The following is an 18,373-nucleotide window of genomic DNA, read 5'->3' on the forward strand; positions in this document are numbered from 1 at the left end:
GACCAGTGTTAGGTGATACCTCATTGTAGTTTTGATTTGCATTTCTCTAATAATTAGCTATGTTGATCATCTTTTCATGTGCCTCTTGGCCATCTGTATGTATCATTTGGAGAAATATTTATTTAGGTCTTCTGCTCATTTTTTTTTTTTTTTAATTTATTTATTTATTTTTGGCTGTGTTGGGTCTTCGTTTCTGTGCGAGGGCTTTCTCTAGTTGCAGCAAGCGGGGGCCACTCTTCATCGCGGTGCGCGGGCCTCTCACTGTCGCGGCCTCTCTTGTTGCGGAGCACACGCTCCAGACACGCAGGCTCAGTAGTTGTGGCTCACGGGCCTAGTTGCTCCGTGGCATGTGGGATCTTCCCAGACCAGGGCTCGAACCCGTGTCCCCTGCATTAGCAGGCAGATTCTCAACCACTGTGCCACCAGGGAAGCCCTGCTCATTTTTTGATTGGGTTTTTTTGCTGCTGTTGTTGTTGTTACTGAGTTGTATGAGCTGTTTGTACAGTTTGGAAGTCCTTGTCAGTCACATCATTTGCAAATATTTTCTCCCAGTCCATAGATTGTCTTTTCGTTTTGTTTAGGTTTCCTTTGCTGTGCAAAAGCTTATAGGTTTGATTAGGTCCCGTTTGTTTATTTTTGTTTTTATTTCTATTGCCTTGAGTGACTGACTTAAAACACTGGTATGATTTATGTCAGAGAATGTTTTGCCTATATTCTCTTCTAAGAGTTTTATGGTGTCATGTCTTATATTTAAGTCTTTAAGCCATTTTGAGTTTATTTTTGTGTATGGTATGAGGGTGTGTTCTAATTTCATTGATTTACATGCAGCTGTCTGTCCAACTTTCCCAGTACCACTTGCTGAAGAGACTTTCTCTTCTCCATTGTGTATTGTAGGCTCCTTTGTCAAAGATTAATTGACCATAGGTGTGTAGGTTTATTTCTGGGCTCACTATTCCGTTCCGTTGATCCATATGTCTGTTTTTGTGCCAGTACCACACTGTTTTGACTACTGTAGCTTTATAGAATTGTCTGAAGTCTGGGAGAGTTATGCCTCCTGCTGCGTTCTTTTTCCTCAGGATTGCGTTGGCAATTCTGGGTCTTTTATGGTTGCATACACATTTTAGGATTATTTGTTCTTGTTCTGTGAAAAATGTCATGGGTAATTTGATAGGAATTGCATAAATCTATAGATTGCTTTGGTAGTATGGCCACTTTAACAATATTAATTCTTTCAGTCCAAGAGCATAAAATATCTTTCCATTTCTTTGAATCATCTTCAGTTTCCTTTATTAGTGTTTTATAGTTCTCAGCATATAAGTCTTTCACCGCCTTGGTCAGGTTTATTCCTAGGTGTTTTTTTTAATGCAGTTTTGAAAGGGATTGTTTTTTTTTTCCCCTTCTGATATTTCATTGTTAGTGTAAAGAAATGCACCCGATTTCTGTTATGTTAATCTTGTATCCTGCTACCTTGCTGAATTCGTTCATCAGTTCTAGTAGTTTTTGTGTGGAGTCTTTAGGGTTTTCTATATATATAGTATCATGGCATCTGCATATAATGACAGTTTTCCCTCTTGAGATGTGGAGGATTTCATTCTGCCTTTCTAGCCACAGCTTCCCACCCACTGACAGCACAGCAAATGTCCCATGAGGAGAATGGCCTTGTATTTGGGGCTCCTCTGATTTTTATTTTGTCATTCTAGCCTTCACATAACCAACATCACTGTGCTCTTTCCTTGAGGAAAAGGCCCATTTGGGCCACACCCTGTCGTCAGCCTGCACCATCAGCAAATGTCCTTACAGAGGAAGACATCTGGTGATTGTCAGCTCACCCAGGGAGGGCTCTTCCCTTTCTGGGATTACAGTTCACCTCACCCTACTTGCTTCCATTGCTCTCTAATAGACTCAAAAATAGGATTTCTGCAATTTAGCTGTTTTTCCCTCTACTTGTTGGAGCAGAAGTGTTGGGCTACTATGTGTTACTACTGAGAAAGTGTTTTTCCTCTTCTTTACTACAGTGCAATACCCCAAGCCAGGGAGCCATAAAGATTCTGGTTCTCCTTTCTTAATAATCTTCTAATTCCCCAAGGTCCCTCTTTTTATTAGGTCAAGGCAGTGATTTTCAATTTTCTGATTACAACCCAGAAGTGGTTTATAAATCAATTTAGCTACTTATGGCCAACATTTTTTAATAGCTTAGGAAATACTGTATGAAAGTGCATTGCTTATAGTAAAGAAATTTTGTTTTTACTGGGTCTGTCTGTAGTTCATTGCAAATCTTTATAAACCTTTAAATTATAAAATTGACTTTTTGAAAGCATGTGAATCCAAATAGAAGAAAAGAAAAACCCAACACTTCTGTGACAGGAATTGATAGCAGGGCAAAATTTTCTTTGTGGGTCACAGCAGGGAATGATGATTTGTGTGGACAGGGCCACATCCAGGTCCCATCCCAGGACTGAATCTTCCTGACACTCAGGAAGAGTCGACCCCCCCCCCCCACCCCTGATCTGCAGGAGGTTGTCACTTCTTCCTTCCTTTCATTCATTCAACAAATATTTGCATACCTACTATTTGATAGATACTATTTTAAGTACTGGGAATACAGTGAATAAAATAAAGTCTCTGCTCTTGTGGATCATGCAGTCTCTGGAGGAAGACAGATTTTTTTTTTTTTTTTTTTTTTTTTAATAGTCACGGTGTCAGGTGGTGGTAAGGACAAAGAGGATAGAATGACTTGTGGGTGGGAGCGGTGGTGCTCTTTTATGTGGAGTAGTTGAAAAAGTCCTCTCTTATAAGGTGATTTTTGAGCAGAGATCTGAAGGAAGTGAAGGAGCAAGTCAGATGAATTTCTGGGGAAAGAGTGTTCCAGGCACAAGGAAAACAAGTGCCAAGGCCCTAAGACAGGAATGTACTTTGGCACATTCCAGAAGCAGCAGAGAGGCCAGTTGTCTGGGTATAGTGGACAGGGGGAGAGCAGAAGAAGATAAGGTCAAGACGTAGTGAGGGCCAAATCACATAGAGCTTGTAGGCCATAGTGAGGACTTTGGGTTTTGTTCTGAGGTGGGAAGTTGCAGGGAGAGATGAGCAGACTTTCACTAAAAGGATCAGATTGTCTGCTATGTCAGAAAGAACTCTGTGGGAACAAGCGTAGAACTGGTGTATTGGTGAAAGGAAGAGAATAGCCAAGGATTATGTTAAGATTTTGAGCGAGACACTGGGGCAGTGAAGTTGGCCTTCCTGAGATGGGAAGGCCTGTAGAGCAGGTGCAGAAGGCGCTCAGCAGTGCAGCCTGGGACGTGTTACATTTGATCCGGGTAAAGACAGTGGATAGATATTTGCATTAAAAAACCTGCAGCTTGGACACAAGTTTGGGATGGAGATCTACAGTTAGGGGTTGGCAGTATATAGATGGTTTTTAAAACCACAAAACTTCATGAGAGCGCCTTGGGGGGAGTGAATGTATTGTAGATGGACAAGAGGACTGAGGACAAGCCATGAAAGACTCCACAATTTAGAAATTGTGAAGGTGAGAAGGCATCAGCCAAAAAGACTGAGAAGGAGAGAGCATTGAAATAGGAAGAGAGGGAATTCCCTGGCAGTCCAGTGGTTAGGACTCTGTGCGTCCACTGCAGGGGGCACGGGTTCCATCCCTGGTCGGGGAACTAAGGTCCCACAAACCACGTGGCATGGCCAAAAAAAAAAAAAAAAAAGTTACTATTTCTGAAATAGGAAGAGAACTAAGAGAGTGATGCCCCAGTAAGTGAAGGACTTGCTTCCAGAAAGAGGGAAGTGACCCATCGTGTGGAACACTGCAGAGAAAGGAGGGGGACACGTCCTGAGAACTGGCCGTTGGATTGGTGAGGGAGACATTGTCAGGAGGCTCCATCTCACTGTGTCAAGTGGGTTCCGGTGGAGACTGGTGGGGACAGAATCTCTGATGGCTTCACAGGAGATCAGGAGAAGAGGAAGTGGAGATCATGAGCGTGGATAAGAAATTTTGCTGTAAAGCTGAACAGAGAAGTGAGTGGTAGCTGGAGGGGTAAATGGGGTTAAAGAAGGGTTTTTCTGTGTATTTTTGCTAAGATGAAACTGTGCTGATGCCAAGGACACAAAAGAGAAAACGTGAAGATAGAAAAGAGCCACTGCTGGCAGGAGTCCAGGAGTCACGTTCAGTAGGTGGGGGGGTATGGGCTGTGGTGCACAGTGGAGGTAGAGGCTGGAGAGGGGGCAGTTCATCCACGCAGCTGGAAGGAAGCGGGGCCAGGCCAAGTCAGGCGAATTGTGGGTTGAGGGCTGGAGGCTGGTAGTTTGAGGTGGGAGTGTGAGGGACTTCTCTGGTGAGCTTTGTTTCTTCAGCTGAACACAAGATCGTTGGCTGAGAGTGAAGAGGGGGTGTTGGTGAACAGAGTGAAAGAGGAGGAGATGTAACGTGGAAAAGTAGGATGCGGTAGAGCAGCTAGATCACAGCGGGGAGCTGCGCGGTGGTGAGTGAGAAACCGATCGGCCTGGTTGCAGTGTCTCCAGTGCCAGAGCAAGCACAGACTCCTTGTTGGTCCTTGGTAGTTCCTGAGGCTACTTCACGGTTGACCTGAGCTCCCTGCCTCTGAACTTTGTCGTGGTTTAAGGAAGTCACCTCAAACAAGCGAGGGTATGCGGAGTTCCTTGTCTCATCAGTGAGTATCCATTCCCTTTGCCGGAGCCTCATTCCAGTCAGGAAAGGCCCGGCGTGGGTGATGCCATGGGAAGATTGATAGCAGTTGCTTGCCTTCAGAATAAAGAATGAGGAGTTTTGTTTTTTTTTTTTTTTTTTTAGAACTGACCCAATTTTGGACAACACCTAGGCATTGTTAGCTAGGTCAGAATATAGGCGTATTACAAAGAGCCACTTGTCTAACACACAGTAGATGATTGCCAAGGCAAGCTTGCCTTTTACCTGCCTCTTGCCAGCTGGCTTTCTATATAAGGAACAGATTTTACCCTCTGTGGCCTGCTTGTTATTACCTTAGTAACTAAGCAGCTGGTCTTAAGCATTTATGTCCTTAATACTAGGCCACACTATCAGGTCGAAGCTCTGATTTGGGGACTGGGGTTGTTCTCGAGCACCAGCCAGAGTGCAGCTAGGGAGCTTGTGCTTGTGATCATAGCTCCATCTCTGTGAGCCTTCCTTTGCTAGGACTGGAATTTAGCCTATCAGGTACCTCTTGTCATATTACAAGGACCCAGGGAAACCTGAAGTCATAGGATTTTAGAGCAGGAAGGGAAATCGGAATGTGTACATTTAGCACGTCTGGCTTCACAAAGTCTGGCTCTCATAGCTCCTGTAGGGACCTGGAACTGAATAAATGTGTTTCACTGTGATATCTAATTGTTGTTAATCCAAGAGGTGAATTGTCTAAACAGCAGACACAGAAAGCAAATAATCCAGACTCGTACAGTTTAGCCAGGCTTATGGACTGACCATTTACTTTTCCACCCTAAAATTTACTGAGCATGAACTTTATGTCAAGCACCAGTCTGAGGCTTTACAAATATTAACTCATTTCCCAGCACTCCGAGATAGGTGCTATTTTCCCCCACTTCACGGGTAAGTAAATTAAGGCACAAATAAATGGTTTAATCAACATGGCTCAGGTCACAACCACAAAATGGAAGAGACAGGATTTGAGCACAGGCAGTCTGGCTTGAGAGCTTGTGCTAATCTTAACGACTAACACTCACACCCTTTCTCATATCTAACCAGTATTAATTACCCTCATGGCAGAGAGTGAAAAAGTAAATCTAGATTCCGTAATAGTAGATTCCAAGAATCCTTTAACTGCTTATTACATCGTCCACCCTAATGAAGGTGCCAGGATTCTGGAGGAGACTATAGCAGAATCCAAGAAACTTAGGCTCTAATTTCTTGCCTGGTTTCCCAGGAATGAGTGCATTCACAATCATCAACTCAGAAGGTTGAAAATAATATTTTAGTGACAGCTGTATACACCTGAGTTAAGGAGAGCCAACAGCTATTGTGGGCCTACTAGGTGTCAGTTTCTGCTGGGCCTCTGTATGTGTTACCTCACTGAGGGATCTCAGCAAACGTGAGAGAGAGTGTTATCCCTGTTTTACAGATGAGAAAATGAGGTCTGTACAGCAATGTTTCCCACTTACTATGTTCTAAGGATTGCTGATGTCTGGTATCTCTCAAGGTGCCTGTTAGAAAGGCAAGGGGTAGGGGAGGAGGGGTGGATTTTATGGCCAAAAATGTTTGGGAAATGCTGCTTTATAAAAAGCAGCATTGGGGCTTCCCTGGTGGCGCAGTGGTTGAGAATCCGCCTGCCAATGCAGGGGACACGGGTTCGAGCCCTGGTCTGGGAAGATCCCACATGCCGCGGAGCAACTGGGCCCGTGAGCCACAATTACTGAGCCTGCGCAGCTGGAGCCTGTGCTCCGCAACAACAGAGGCCGCGATAGTGAGAGGCCCGCGCACCGCGATGAAGAGTGGCCCCCGCTTGCCACAACTAGAGAAAGCCCTCGCACAGAAACGAAGACCCAACACAGCCATAAATAAATAAATAAATAAATAAATAAATAATTTTAAAAAAAAACTTGCCAAGCCTAATCGTCCTTTTTAAAACAAAAAAAAAATTAAAAAAATAAAATAAAAAATAAAAAGCAGCATTATATCCTTCTGTACTATCAGTCCCCACCCCTACCAAGAGTCTTAATTAGTATGTTAAAAGGCTTTGAGAAGTCCTTCAGTAAAGAAAACCTATTCAAATTTGTTAATCTGGTATTTCCCAAACATACTTGATCACAAAATCTTTTTTTCAGTGGCAGATACTGAAAAAAAGTTTATTCAGTTGTTCAAATCATGGTTTTGGGAATCACTGTCTTAGAGTACTGACCTGCCAAGGTCGCATGGCAGGTGGAGCCGGGCGTGAGGCCCAGCTCTGCTCGTCCCCCCACCCTAAGCTCTCATGCCTACCCATCTGCCTCCAGACACCTTGAAAGTGCGGCTATTTTTCCCTGACTGCATCGTTCAGATATTGTTATGACTTTAAGTGTCAGATTTTGAGTAACCAAGTCTGGTACCTATTTCCATTCCAATATGAACATTGAAACAAGTATTATCACCACCATTCCTACCTTCCGTAGTTCACTATAAAGCCGGTCATTGGTTACATAGCGTTAAAGCTATATAGAATTACAATTTTGAACATCTGATTCAACTTTTTTTTTTAAATGTTTGTTCCTAATTTTTCCATTCCCCAAAGACTCTTCAAAGTTAACTCCCACCAAACAAACCTATTAAGTGATCTACTGCCTACTGACATCATAAAGAACAGAATTGTTCCCAAAACTCACCCCTAGTCATCCTGGTTTTTCATGTCCTTCAGAAATCATCTCACACACTCTGTAGGTGAGGTAGCCCACATGTATTCCTACAAAGGAGGAGGATATTCCCTGAAAACTGTCTTCTCTAGCAATCTAACGTGGAAAAACCAGCCTGGAGAGCAGCTCAAAGATGCCACTTTATGCATTGAGCCAGACAGAATCCTCTCTGCCCAGGCACCAAACATCACAGCTCCCCTTCTGCGGAAGTTCCTTCCTCAGCGAGTGTGCGGGGCTTCTCTCCATCCCTCCCCTGCACTTTGGAGAAGTGTCATCAGGCCCCAGCAGAGGCCCACCCACTCTCTGACCACTCGTCTCAGCTGGGCCACATCTTGCTAATCAAGGTTCATTGTCACCAAAACAGTTGTCGGGAAGCAATGGTTTCCAATCCTTGGAGAACTCTACTTTTAACACCTAGTTGTCAGTAGTATCCTCAAGGGTTGGAGGCTCAGATCTCTTACGTCAGAAAACAATCCAGAATTGTTCATAGGGATGGTGTAAGGGTGGTATAAGCTGTTACAGGTTAAAAACTCATAGAACAATGCCTAGTGCAGAGTAAGTGTAATTTATTTGCCGTAATTTTTAGCAACATCAGTTATGGAAACAGAATAGCCAAAGTTGATTTATTATAAGATAGTTACTGAGTGATAGGAAGTCCAATTACATTTGGGGAGAATTTTATTTTTTAAATTTTTATTATATTGTTTGATAAAAGATAATTATGTAACCAAAAAAAAAAAACATTTCCATGTGAGAGGGAGAAGCTGACAATAATGGTGGTTCTTCCCTAATCATTTCTGTGACATTTATCACCTTTCTTCAGAAACCTCTACATCTGTATTTGAAAGAAAAAAATTGAGGAAAGCAAAGGACTGGGGAGTTTGTAACTTTTTCAAAAGTATAAGGAAATAATTGTTTTATATGAATATATGAGATTAAAGACTCACCTTGTCAAAATTCGAACTAAATTTTTTGTCAAGTAAGATAGCCATGATCATCAAGTATTAATTGATTATCCATCGAGGTGCAGAAAGGTGTTTTATGTAAAATTGTATCTAACTATAAAACCTTTTATAAAATTTATTTATGAGGTAATAGGTTTCTGCTTTAAAATAATGGATAAAAAGATGATGTGCATTATGTGGTAAAAGAATTCCTGGATACTGATGTGATATGTTACACCCAGGAAAAAAATGATGATGGAGGTTTGTTTTAGATAGCAATCCTCAGGGTCAGGGGTGGAGTGGCAGGGGTATGTTAAGATGTTTGGGTGAAGAAGTATTAGCATTTAGGAGTTGGAAAATCCTGTTTTTGCATGAACTGAGTTTGAGGTTTTGATGGAATAGCCAGATGGAGTTGACTAGTGATAAGGCGGCAGCGCAGATTATTACTATTTCTGAGTCCACTACGTGCTAGACTCCGAAGTAGGTATGTGGATGCACTGTCTTACCCAACCTCAACATAGAGCTGACTAGTCTCTCTTAGGAAATTGTTCTCAGAGGGTTTGGATCATTCGGACTTAAACCCAGGCCTCTCTTTTGCCAAAGCCCCAGTTCTTATTCTGATCCCCTGGGAATAATACAGTTATTCATACTTATGCTGTTGTATCTTTATAAGAAAAAAATGCATCTGGACTTGTTAGTGCCTTATTAAAATAGTGGAATAATATGTAGACTGTACATGTTTATAAAAATAAATGGGCTATTTGTGGTTTTAACTTTCCCCCCAGTTTATCTATCACACACAATTACTCCTTTTCTATCTACATGACATGACAGATATAGTTTGTCCTACTTCTCCCTTCCGGCTTACCTGCTGACAATACCACCCATGAGAACAGATTTAGGACTTTACAAATGTCTATTAATTTGCCATATGCTTTTAAACTGTAGTGGTTCAGAGGGAAAAAATACATCAAAGGACAGTGCTTAAAATATTCTTCCTAATTCTGATGACTGATTCAATTTTTTTATGTAACTGACAAATACCTAATGGAAGAATGGTGTTTACACTACACCATGCTTAGGCTTTCCAGTTAAGCCAAGTTCCAGGTTCTTTGCTTAGAAAATACCCACCTTGAGCCTCCTAAGAAGTCATCAAAGTAGTTATCAGTAGTAATGCCCCCTTATCTTGGTGGCAAACAGTGTCCACAGGGAGTTGTTAAGTTGCTTTAAATTATTAGGCAAACTAGAGCTTACTGAGTTAAATACAAATCATAGAAGAACAGTTTGGGATGAAAGAAAGAAGAACTTAAAGGATTTCTCCATGAAACACAAAAATTACTTATATAAATAGTAAGACCTTTCTAGATCACGGAGTCTTAGATAGCCAGACAGTGATTTTTTTCCCCTCCCAACTCATAGCCCTTACCTCAGGAATTAGAGATTTAGTGGGAAGTTTAGATCGATTTTAATGTGTGTGTTAGATCTGTATGTGTCTGTCTAGTTAACCTCTCTAACTCATGATATTTTCATTATTCATTGTCCCCTAGATACGAAATGTGGAAACAAATCAGTGTCTAGATAACATGGCTAGAAAAGAGAATGAAAAAGTTGGAATTTTTAACTGTCACGGTATGGGAGGTAATCAGGTGAGTATTTTAGTAAAGCTTTAAAGGGGTGATTTTTGGATTTGTTTTAATCATCTTCCTTTTTTATTTCATGACATCATTCAGGAAATATTTTCCTACCTTTAAAGAGAAAATAATAAAGACCTTTAGGAGAATAGAGCCTTCAATCTAATGATTATTTTTTTAAATGAAACATTTGTAAAAGTCCCTTTCTGAGAACTGTGTTTATATTGTTGTACACGAGATGTATTCTGCCCTTTTTAGTCAAACAGATGACAACCCTTGACCGTACACTCAGTTTATACAGAGAACTTAAGATCATTTCTTTTTCTTCTCTGCAAAAATAGCAGTGTCTTTTCTGAGTCATTTATTCTCCATTACACTAATAAAGTTCAAAAAGCATGTATCTTGAAATACTTGTTTTTTTCCCTGCCAGATTCTTGGGCATATAAAACGCTTATTTATTTTGCTGTTAAAGCTTGTATGTGTGCATTTTTGTTTTTCAGGTTTTCTCTTACACTGCCAACAAAGAAATTAGAACAGATGACCTTTGCTTGGATGTCTCCAAACTTAATGGCCCAGTCACAATGCTAAAATGCCACCACCTAAAAGGCAACCAACTTTGGGAGTATGACCCGGTGGTAAGTTATCCAGTTGAATATAGGAATAAAATTGGGTGTCATTGGGTGTATTGTATAAAATGCTTTATCTAAAAGAATGAATTCTTGTGGAATCTGCATATGGATCAAATTGTTCTTATACTCCAAGAATTGACAGATGGGAAAAGCAATATAAGTAAAATAAACATGTTTTAATCTCTCCAGTAATTAAATTAGTATTGCCTCCAGTCCCTGGGTCCTTGTTGTTACTATGTAGCCACTCTTCCCTCTGTATGTCCTTAAGCTTTGCCAGCCACTGTGGTAGAAATGGAACAGTAAGTAGGCTTTTAAAATTACTGAATTAAACATTTAGGTAAAAGTTGAGCTTTAATTAATGAAATTCTCTGGCTCAATGATTTTTCAGTGACATATATAATAAAACTATTTGTCTTTGCTTTCCTCTGGAGCCACTCCCTCTCCCCACCTGCTATATGTTGTACTCAAATAGAGGTACTTAAAAGCACCTCCAGTAAACCTCTCTTCCTTTCCTCATACCTGGCTAACCTCCCAACTTATGCTTTTTTGCTCTATGGTTCTGGAACCAGCACCAGCATCTTCAATATATCTTTCTCTGGTTCTTTTTCTTCCGCCTACAAGCACTGGTTTTCTTCTTCATGTTGGGACAGACTTTTGTTCCTATTTTATTTTCTACATACCATCCTGCTTTTCTCCTGTGCTGTATGATGGCGAGTGAATGGCTGGCACTTGTACCTCTGGTTCTTCAACCTGGCTCCTGCCTTGGTCTGACACTATATAGAAACAGCCCCTGGATGCAAAGCCAGGACATTCTCGTCTCTTTTTCTTAACTTCTCTGTAGCATTTACTATTGCTAAGCAGATGATCTTTTAAAATCCTCTTATCCGTTGGCTTTAGATGCACTACTCTTTAGTTTCTTCTCTTAGCTTTTTCTCTACTTCTTTTGTCTGCTTGGCTCACTCTGCTGCTTCATTCTACCCCCTCAATGGAGATGTCCAAAACCAAGTTGTGACTTTGGCTGTCTTTTCTCCTTATACTGCATCACATACAAACCCTGGTCTACTTTTCATCTTCGACCAGCTATTCCCTGAACATACCCTGTACTTTCCCACTTTACATTTAAGATCATACAGTTCCACCTGCCTAACAAATCCTGCCTGTTCTTGAGGGCCCAGAATTGACATCACTTCCATGGATCCCAGCCAGAAATTAGCTCTCTCTGTCTTAATTACAATTGTCTCTGACCCCTGTAATTCTGTGCTTCTTTGTAGTTATTTATCTACCAGTCTTTTTCTCCACTATTAGATAGTTAGATCCTAGAGGGCTAAGACCATGTTTTGTAAATCCTGGGTCTCCCTTCACAATATCAAACCACAGTTAAAAAAAATACTGTGTGTGTGTGTATGGGAGAGAGAGAGAGAGCGCAGTAGCTCAGTTAATATGACTATTGGAAGTGGCCTGAATATTCTGTTGCAGGGTTTTCCATGGTGCATGCTATTGCCATTTTGGGTGTAGCTGCCCCAGGTCCTGCAGGATATATGGCATCTCTGAGTCCAGACAGTAAATGCCAGTGGCACCCCACAGTCATTGCAAAGGCAAAATATTTTGAAAATTAAAAAGCCTCCCAATTGTATATGTTCATTGAAAAATGATGGTATATTTAATTAGGTAACATAAACCTATTTATAGTAGCATGAACAGATAGTGGTTTATTTTTTTCTTAAGTCTGGATGTAAGTGGCTTCTGGCATGGATTCAGTGACACAATGATGTCAGGGATGACATTGCAGCAATATTCTTGGCTTTTTCTTGTGGCCTCTAGAAGGCTGCTACAGTGCTCACCCCATCACGCCCAACTCAAGACAGGAAGAAGGGAAGAGGAATGTTGCACTACTGCTTGAATTGCTCTTTATCAGGAAAGCCAAAGCTTTTCCTGGATCCCCCGCAGCAGGCTCTGCTGTGTCCCATGGGCCAGAACTGCATCTCATAGCGATCCCCCAGCTACAAGGGGAGGCTGGGAAAGCAGGCATTTGCATTTCCAGTCTTTATGGTGTGCTGTGGCCAGGAGACAGGGAGTGGGAATGGCCAATTGGCAGACTGTGTATAAGATATACAGTCTACCACAACAGTTATTCAGAAGTAAATGTTTGCTTAGAAGTTAAGGAGCTAGAAGTGATTTAGGATATTTTGAAAGAACCAGTTATGAGTGTAAAGTTTTAAAACCCCTGGAGCACTTTGCAAGGTGTCTTCCCTGAGATTAAATTCTAGTATTGCAGGCTGGGTTCTCCCAGAAGCTGACTCCACTCCAAGGTCAAGCTTAGTGTTCAGGATGTTTATTAGGGAGCACCCTTTAGATCAACACCTGTGAAAAGGGAGACAGAAGAATTGGCAGAGGGAGGAGTCAAGCTGTGTTGTGGGTCCCACAGTCTGAGCCGACTGCACAGGGAGCTCCGGACGGCCCATCAGAGTTGTCCTGCCTCCATCAGTTGAAAACTGCAGTCTGGAAGAATAACACTTATGTCAGTAATGTATAATCTAAACCTAAAGTCGTGAAATCTTAGATTTCAAAGGAACCCTAGAAATAAAATTCAGGACCTTGTTTTTAATACATGTAGACACTGAAGCCCAGAATGGAAGTTAATTGCCCAAGGTCACAGAGCAGGTAAATTAAGAATCCCAGATCTCAGACCTGGGATTCTTAATCCAGGATCCTTTGCACAATACCATACTATCTTGTATTAAATTGTATATTCTTATATCTTTAAGTCTTGTTTATAGTATATATTGCAGAGAGTTTATGACACCAAGCTCTTTTGCTTTGACTACTTGTAGCTGTCCTTTCTGGAATGAAAATGTAGATTTTGACACAGTTATATCTAGAGATTAGGGGTAGAGGGCGGCAAATTATTTTTTTCTAGGTTGCAGGTGGACTTTATGCAATGATAACTATAGCTTTCATCCTCCTTTCAGAGGTTACAATTAGCCTGTTGCCCTAGTTACACTCTTTCTGTGTGGAAACTAGTCCGTGCTGACAGATCCTCCGCTGAGTACGGTGACCACAGTCCCCACAGAGTCACGAGCCACAGGACTCTGCCCCTGCTGCCAGCAGCCGGAGAGCTGTGTCTGGAACAGGGCTCTTCACCAGAGTCCTGGTCTCCTGAAGGGACGTTAGCTTCCTGAAATTATAGGGATTCTGTCTTAATTTTGAGCAGTTAAATACCCAGCATGTATCAATAACCTCTGTCTTTGTTACAAGTTTATTTTAATGATTCTAAATAAGTGAAATAATAACATTTTTTAAAATTAGGGTGATAAAGACCAATTTCCCAACTAAGAAGTTTTTTGTTGTTTTTTTTGTGTTTTTATTAATACTGACAATGGGCCTGATGAAGGTGGCCACTCAGAGAAGCTTTGAAGGGCCTTCTGGAATGTTTGGGGGGTTCTTTTTAAAGTGCTTTGTTTTTGTCTTACAAATGACCGAAGGCCTTAGCAGCAAGCTGTGTGCTTCCGCTCTCTCGGGGCTGCTCAGGATGTTGTAGCGAGTGCCTCTGAGCTGGGCGGCACTTTCTGTTCATTATCTTAATGTTTCCGCACAACTCGAGAAGTATTCTTGTCCCCATTTTATAGATGAGGAACCTGGGGCTGAGAGAGGTTTCTGCTCAGGGGCATATTGTTGGTACGTGACAAATCTGGGGTTCACTACAGAAATGTCTGGCTGCAAAGTGCATCCCCTCAAAACAAACTACACAGCATCTGCATAAAAGTGAAAACAGCCCCAGCCATGCTGACTTTTCCCGGTCTTTTTATTTACGTATGTATGCACGTATGCATGTATGGCTGCGCTGGGTCTTCACGCAGGCTTTCTCTAGTTGCGGAGAGCAGGGGCTACTCTTCGTTGCGGTGCGCGGGCTTCTCATTGCCGTGGCTTCTCTTGTTGCAGAGCATGGGCTCTAAAGCGCAGGCTCAGTGGTTGTGGCGCACGGGCTTAGCTGCTCTGCGGCATGTGGGATCTTCCTGGACCAGGACTTGAACCCGTGTCCCCTGCATTGGCAGGCAGATTCTTAACCACTGCGCCACCAGGGAAACCCTTCCTGGTCTTCTTGTTATGCATTTATTGGAACTAAAGTATCTAACCCTGACCCTTTGATACTTCTGAAGTCAGTGTTGAGAGTAAACTGTGACATCTGCGAATGTGCACTGCCTTTTGCCAGCTTCCACATGGACCATAACACAGAAGTGACTGAAAGCTAAAGTAGCTGTATTGTATACGGTCATTAGGTTTTGCTTTGTTTGAAGTTCAAATAGGTACAGAAGAGGCCTTATGAAAATGAAATGTTCCGTATGAAAATTAAATGAGATAAAAGAATTACATTAAAATAGAGCCGTGAGTAAAAATGTGTTAATAAACATATTTCCTTATAGTTGCATACTTATTTAGGATAACGCTTAATGCAAATTCCTACATAGCTGCTTTGGAGTTCTTCACCTGACCAGGGCTTGGTATCGGATTCATTAGTATGGTCAGTATGTGTCTGTTAACCCTCATCTGTCAGTTCTTTTGAAATTATCCTAAAAATCAACATGACAGCATCAAGTCTGGAATGCAGGCAAGTAGAGAGGAAGATATATAGCCACATCTATCAATCAGCCACTTATTAAGGACTCTTTTATAAATCTTATGATTTCGAGTCTTCAAAAAGACCTGAGTTTCTAAGGACTTGAAGCTTGGAATCACAGAATTAATTTGAACAGCCTTATCATGGGAAAATGAAGCAGTTTTGAGACACCTTTTTGAAAATAGGTTGAGGATCCTAACTTAGGAATCACTAACCTGATCACTTTTTTAGGAAACTGAAGCACAAAAAAGTAAAATTTCTCACAGTATTACAGAGCTTATGGCAGAATTGGGACTTAGAATTGAGGTCATCTGACTGCAAATCCAGCAGAATGCACTGTACCCCCAGTGCCTTTCTCCCCGACATAGCTCTTAATGCCGTCTACACGGACACATTTCTCCATTGTCTTAAATAATTTATATTTCAAAAACAAAACCCTTTTCTACAGAGGAATTTCATAATCACAAAAAATGATGGTTGAGGTGTTTTGGTTTTGTTTTCCACTTTGATATTAAGACTTCTTTCCTGTCATTTTCAGAAATTAACCCTGCAGCATGTGAACAGTAATCAGTGCCTGGATAAAGCCACGGAAGAGGACAGCCAGGTGCCCAGCATTAGAGACTGCAATGGAAGCCGGTCCCAGCAGTGGCTTCTTCGAAATGTCACCCTTCCAGAAATATTCTGAGACCAAATTTACAAAAAAAGAAGAAAATAAATAAGGATTGACTGGGCTACCTCAGCATACATTTCTGCCACATTCTTAAGTAGCAAAAAAGGAAAAGTGCTTTCCTCCTGCAGGATGTAAGGTTTATCAGCCATTAAAACTTAAACTGCTCTCTCTTTCACTAGCTGTGAACCGGCCTTCCTGCCCAAGGACGTGAAACTATGTAGTAGCGAGATTGTGCACACTGATGTTTACAAGATTAAAAGAGTCTTTCATCAAGAATCATTGTAAAGAATATTCAGACTGAAACAATCTACGAAATGTGCTTTCCAGAGAGCTGCACCTTTTATGGTTTGCTTGCACATCAGTAATTTCTGCTGAATGTGCTGTTATAATGAAGAGATGTCCAAGATTTTTTTTCTGATTAGAACTGGTAGCCAGTATATTAAATATTGATATAAAAACAAATGAAAAAGAACTGGAACCAGATTCAGAATCATGAAAACATTTTTACAACAATTAAAGAAACTATATTAAACAGGGTTTAAAGGAAATTAAAACAGAACTACGAGAAGTACAATTTGTTATAGTATAGTATCAAATTTCTATATAGATTTTATACCTCAGTGGGGGAAAATAACTGATTCCAATGACATTCATTCTGTTTTCATCTGTGATAGTCATGGATGCTTTTTTTCCCCTTGGGGTGCTGAAATAATTGAGCTGAAAAAGTGGCTCCTTGAACGTAGTTTTAATTGCTTTCTACAGTTTTTTTTATTTGGTTTGTGGGCTGTTGGAATTGTAATTTTTCATTGCCTTCAAAAAATGGAGATTTAAAATAATGTCTGGTTTCACTGAACAAGTTTGATATCTCAGTTGCTCTTGGGTCAACTGGCTTATAGACTTTCTCTCACACACAAATTTCTTATTAGATTTTCAACTTCCTAACTTGATTCAACTGATTATGTTTAATACCCAAGATTCATACTACTGTACTACAGATTTGTTTTCACAGCAATAAATCTTCTGTTCTTTGTTTATGATTCCACTCAACAGACGGCCTGCAGAAGTGATTTATCTGGGTATTTGGAGATGATACGTTTGATGGTTTTTTGGAAAAAACTTTTTTCACTCCATACTCAGATGTGCTTCATTGTCAAGTGCATATTTAGATTAGGTTCTTGAATTGTAATGTTGATCTGCTGCTTTTTTTTTTTTTAATAAAATTTGACTGAAAATGTTTAATTGGTATTTTTTAATGAGTTAGTTAGCTGAAGAAGTGCAGCTATTATTCCATATTATTAGTCCTGCATTTCTTCCCTAAATTCCATTTAGGTTCAATCTGTTTTATTTTTCTGATTTTTAATACAAGATGATGATAACCTGAGTATTGATTAAAGTTGAGTATCAATTAAATTGTTTTAATCATCGAAAGAAAATCTGATTGTGACATTTTTCCTGATACGTGAAGCAATCCATTGGCAAAAGTGCATATATTTTTCTTCCTATTTGTAAGATGATTATATTTAATGATATTTTCTTTGTCAAAGGCTCTCACTGCAGGCAGTGCTATTTCTTGTGCCTAAAAATGTTTCTGAAAGTTGTTGCATCACTAACGATGCTTGCCAAGTTGAGTGTACAGAAAGTTTCTCACATCCTATTCAAGTTAATATCAAGCACATGTGGATGCTTTAGGGTGAGGCTATAGTACAGAATGCGTAAATTTTGTCCCCAGGAAATCTGAGACAAAGGAAGTGCTGGATGGGGTTTTTTTCCTATTCCATGAGCTGTGTTAATTCTGTCTTTGGTAGGCCTTTTATGCTTGAATAAACCAGATGTCTAATCAATAAATTATTTTCATGCTCAGAATTTCAGGTTTTTGTACTCTAGTGTAGGTTGGTCTTATTTCTTACTGTAAGAAAACTTAACAGCAATGTGATTTAAGGTTTTGTTGTGTTTTTTAAGAGGGGGATGTGAGTGATTTAATTCATGGGTACTTTTAGAATCCGATAGATAATCCCATTGCCTTTATTTTTCTAATTAAAGAATTCCTAAGTACTTTGAAAATATAAAATATTCCTGAATAGTTTTGCTTTACATTGGTTTTATTTGAAGTTAAAATAGATCCCTGTTCTTTATAGCTATTTGTAGATTAGGCAGTGTGCTAAACACTGTTAAAAATTAAATTGGGAAGAAAGGAATGAATGAAAAAGGAAGCAAAGGATGAAAAGATGGGATTATTACTTGACTAATGAATAATTCGTAAATGTGACAGTTCAGGACAATTTGAATCTCACCAATCTATTCACCCTACTCCAATGCCAACCCATTTTAATATGTCTTTCTGTTCTAATTGGGATCTTGAAAATAGTACTTTGTTCACCATTCTGCAAATAAAAGGCAGCATGTAGGTCATGTCCTCATTTCCCTATTCTACACTCAGCTGAAAAACAAAGGTTCCTCTGTAAAGATTTGGTGCTGTCTCCGATTTTTAAGAACTATACCAAGAACAA

At 40.4% G+C, this 18,373-nt stretch overlaps 1 protein-coding gene across 4 annotated transcripts in view; it reads left to right on the forward strand.

Moving 5' to 3' along the window:
- The window catches only part of GALNT1 (polypeptide N-acetylgalactosaminyltransferase 1), a 127,927-nt gene extending 110,198 nt beyond the window's left edge, over window positions 1–17,729 (forward strand). For all 4 annotated transcript variants that reach the window (XM_068563679.1, XM_068563676.1, XM_068563678.1 and 1 more), the window contains 3 exons: window positions 9,869–9,967; window positions 10,453–10,587; window positions 15,735–17,729. In XM_068563679.1, the coding sequence (XP_068419780.1) occupies window positions 9,869–9,967; window positions 10,453–10,587; window positions 15,735–15,881 (381 nt within the window). In that variant the 3' untranslated portion in view covers window positions 15,882–17,729. The remainder of the gene's footprint in view (window positions 1–9,868; window positions 9,968–10,452; window positions 10,588–15,734) is intronic.
- The last annotated feature ends 644 nt before the right edge of the window (window positions 17,730–18,373 follow it).

The sequence above is a fragment of the Eschrichtius robustus genome, chromosome 14 (genome assembly GCF_028021215.1).
Source record: "Eschrichtius robustus isolate mEscRob2 chromosome 14, mEscRob2.pri, whole genome shotgun sequence".
Lineage (NCBI taxonomy): Eukaryota > Metazoa > Chordata > Mammalia > Artiodactyla > Eschrichtiidae > Eschrichtius > Eschrichtius robustus.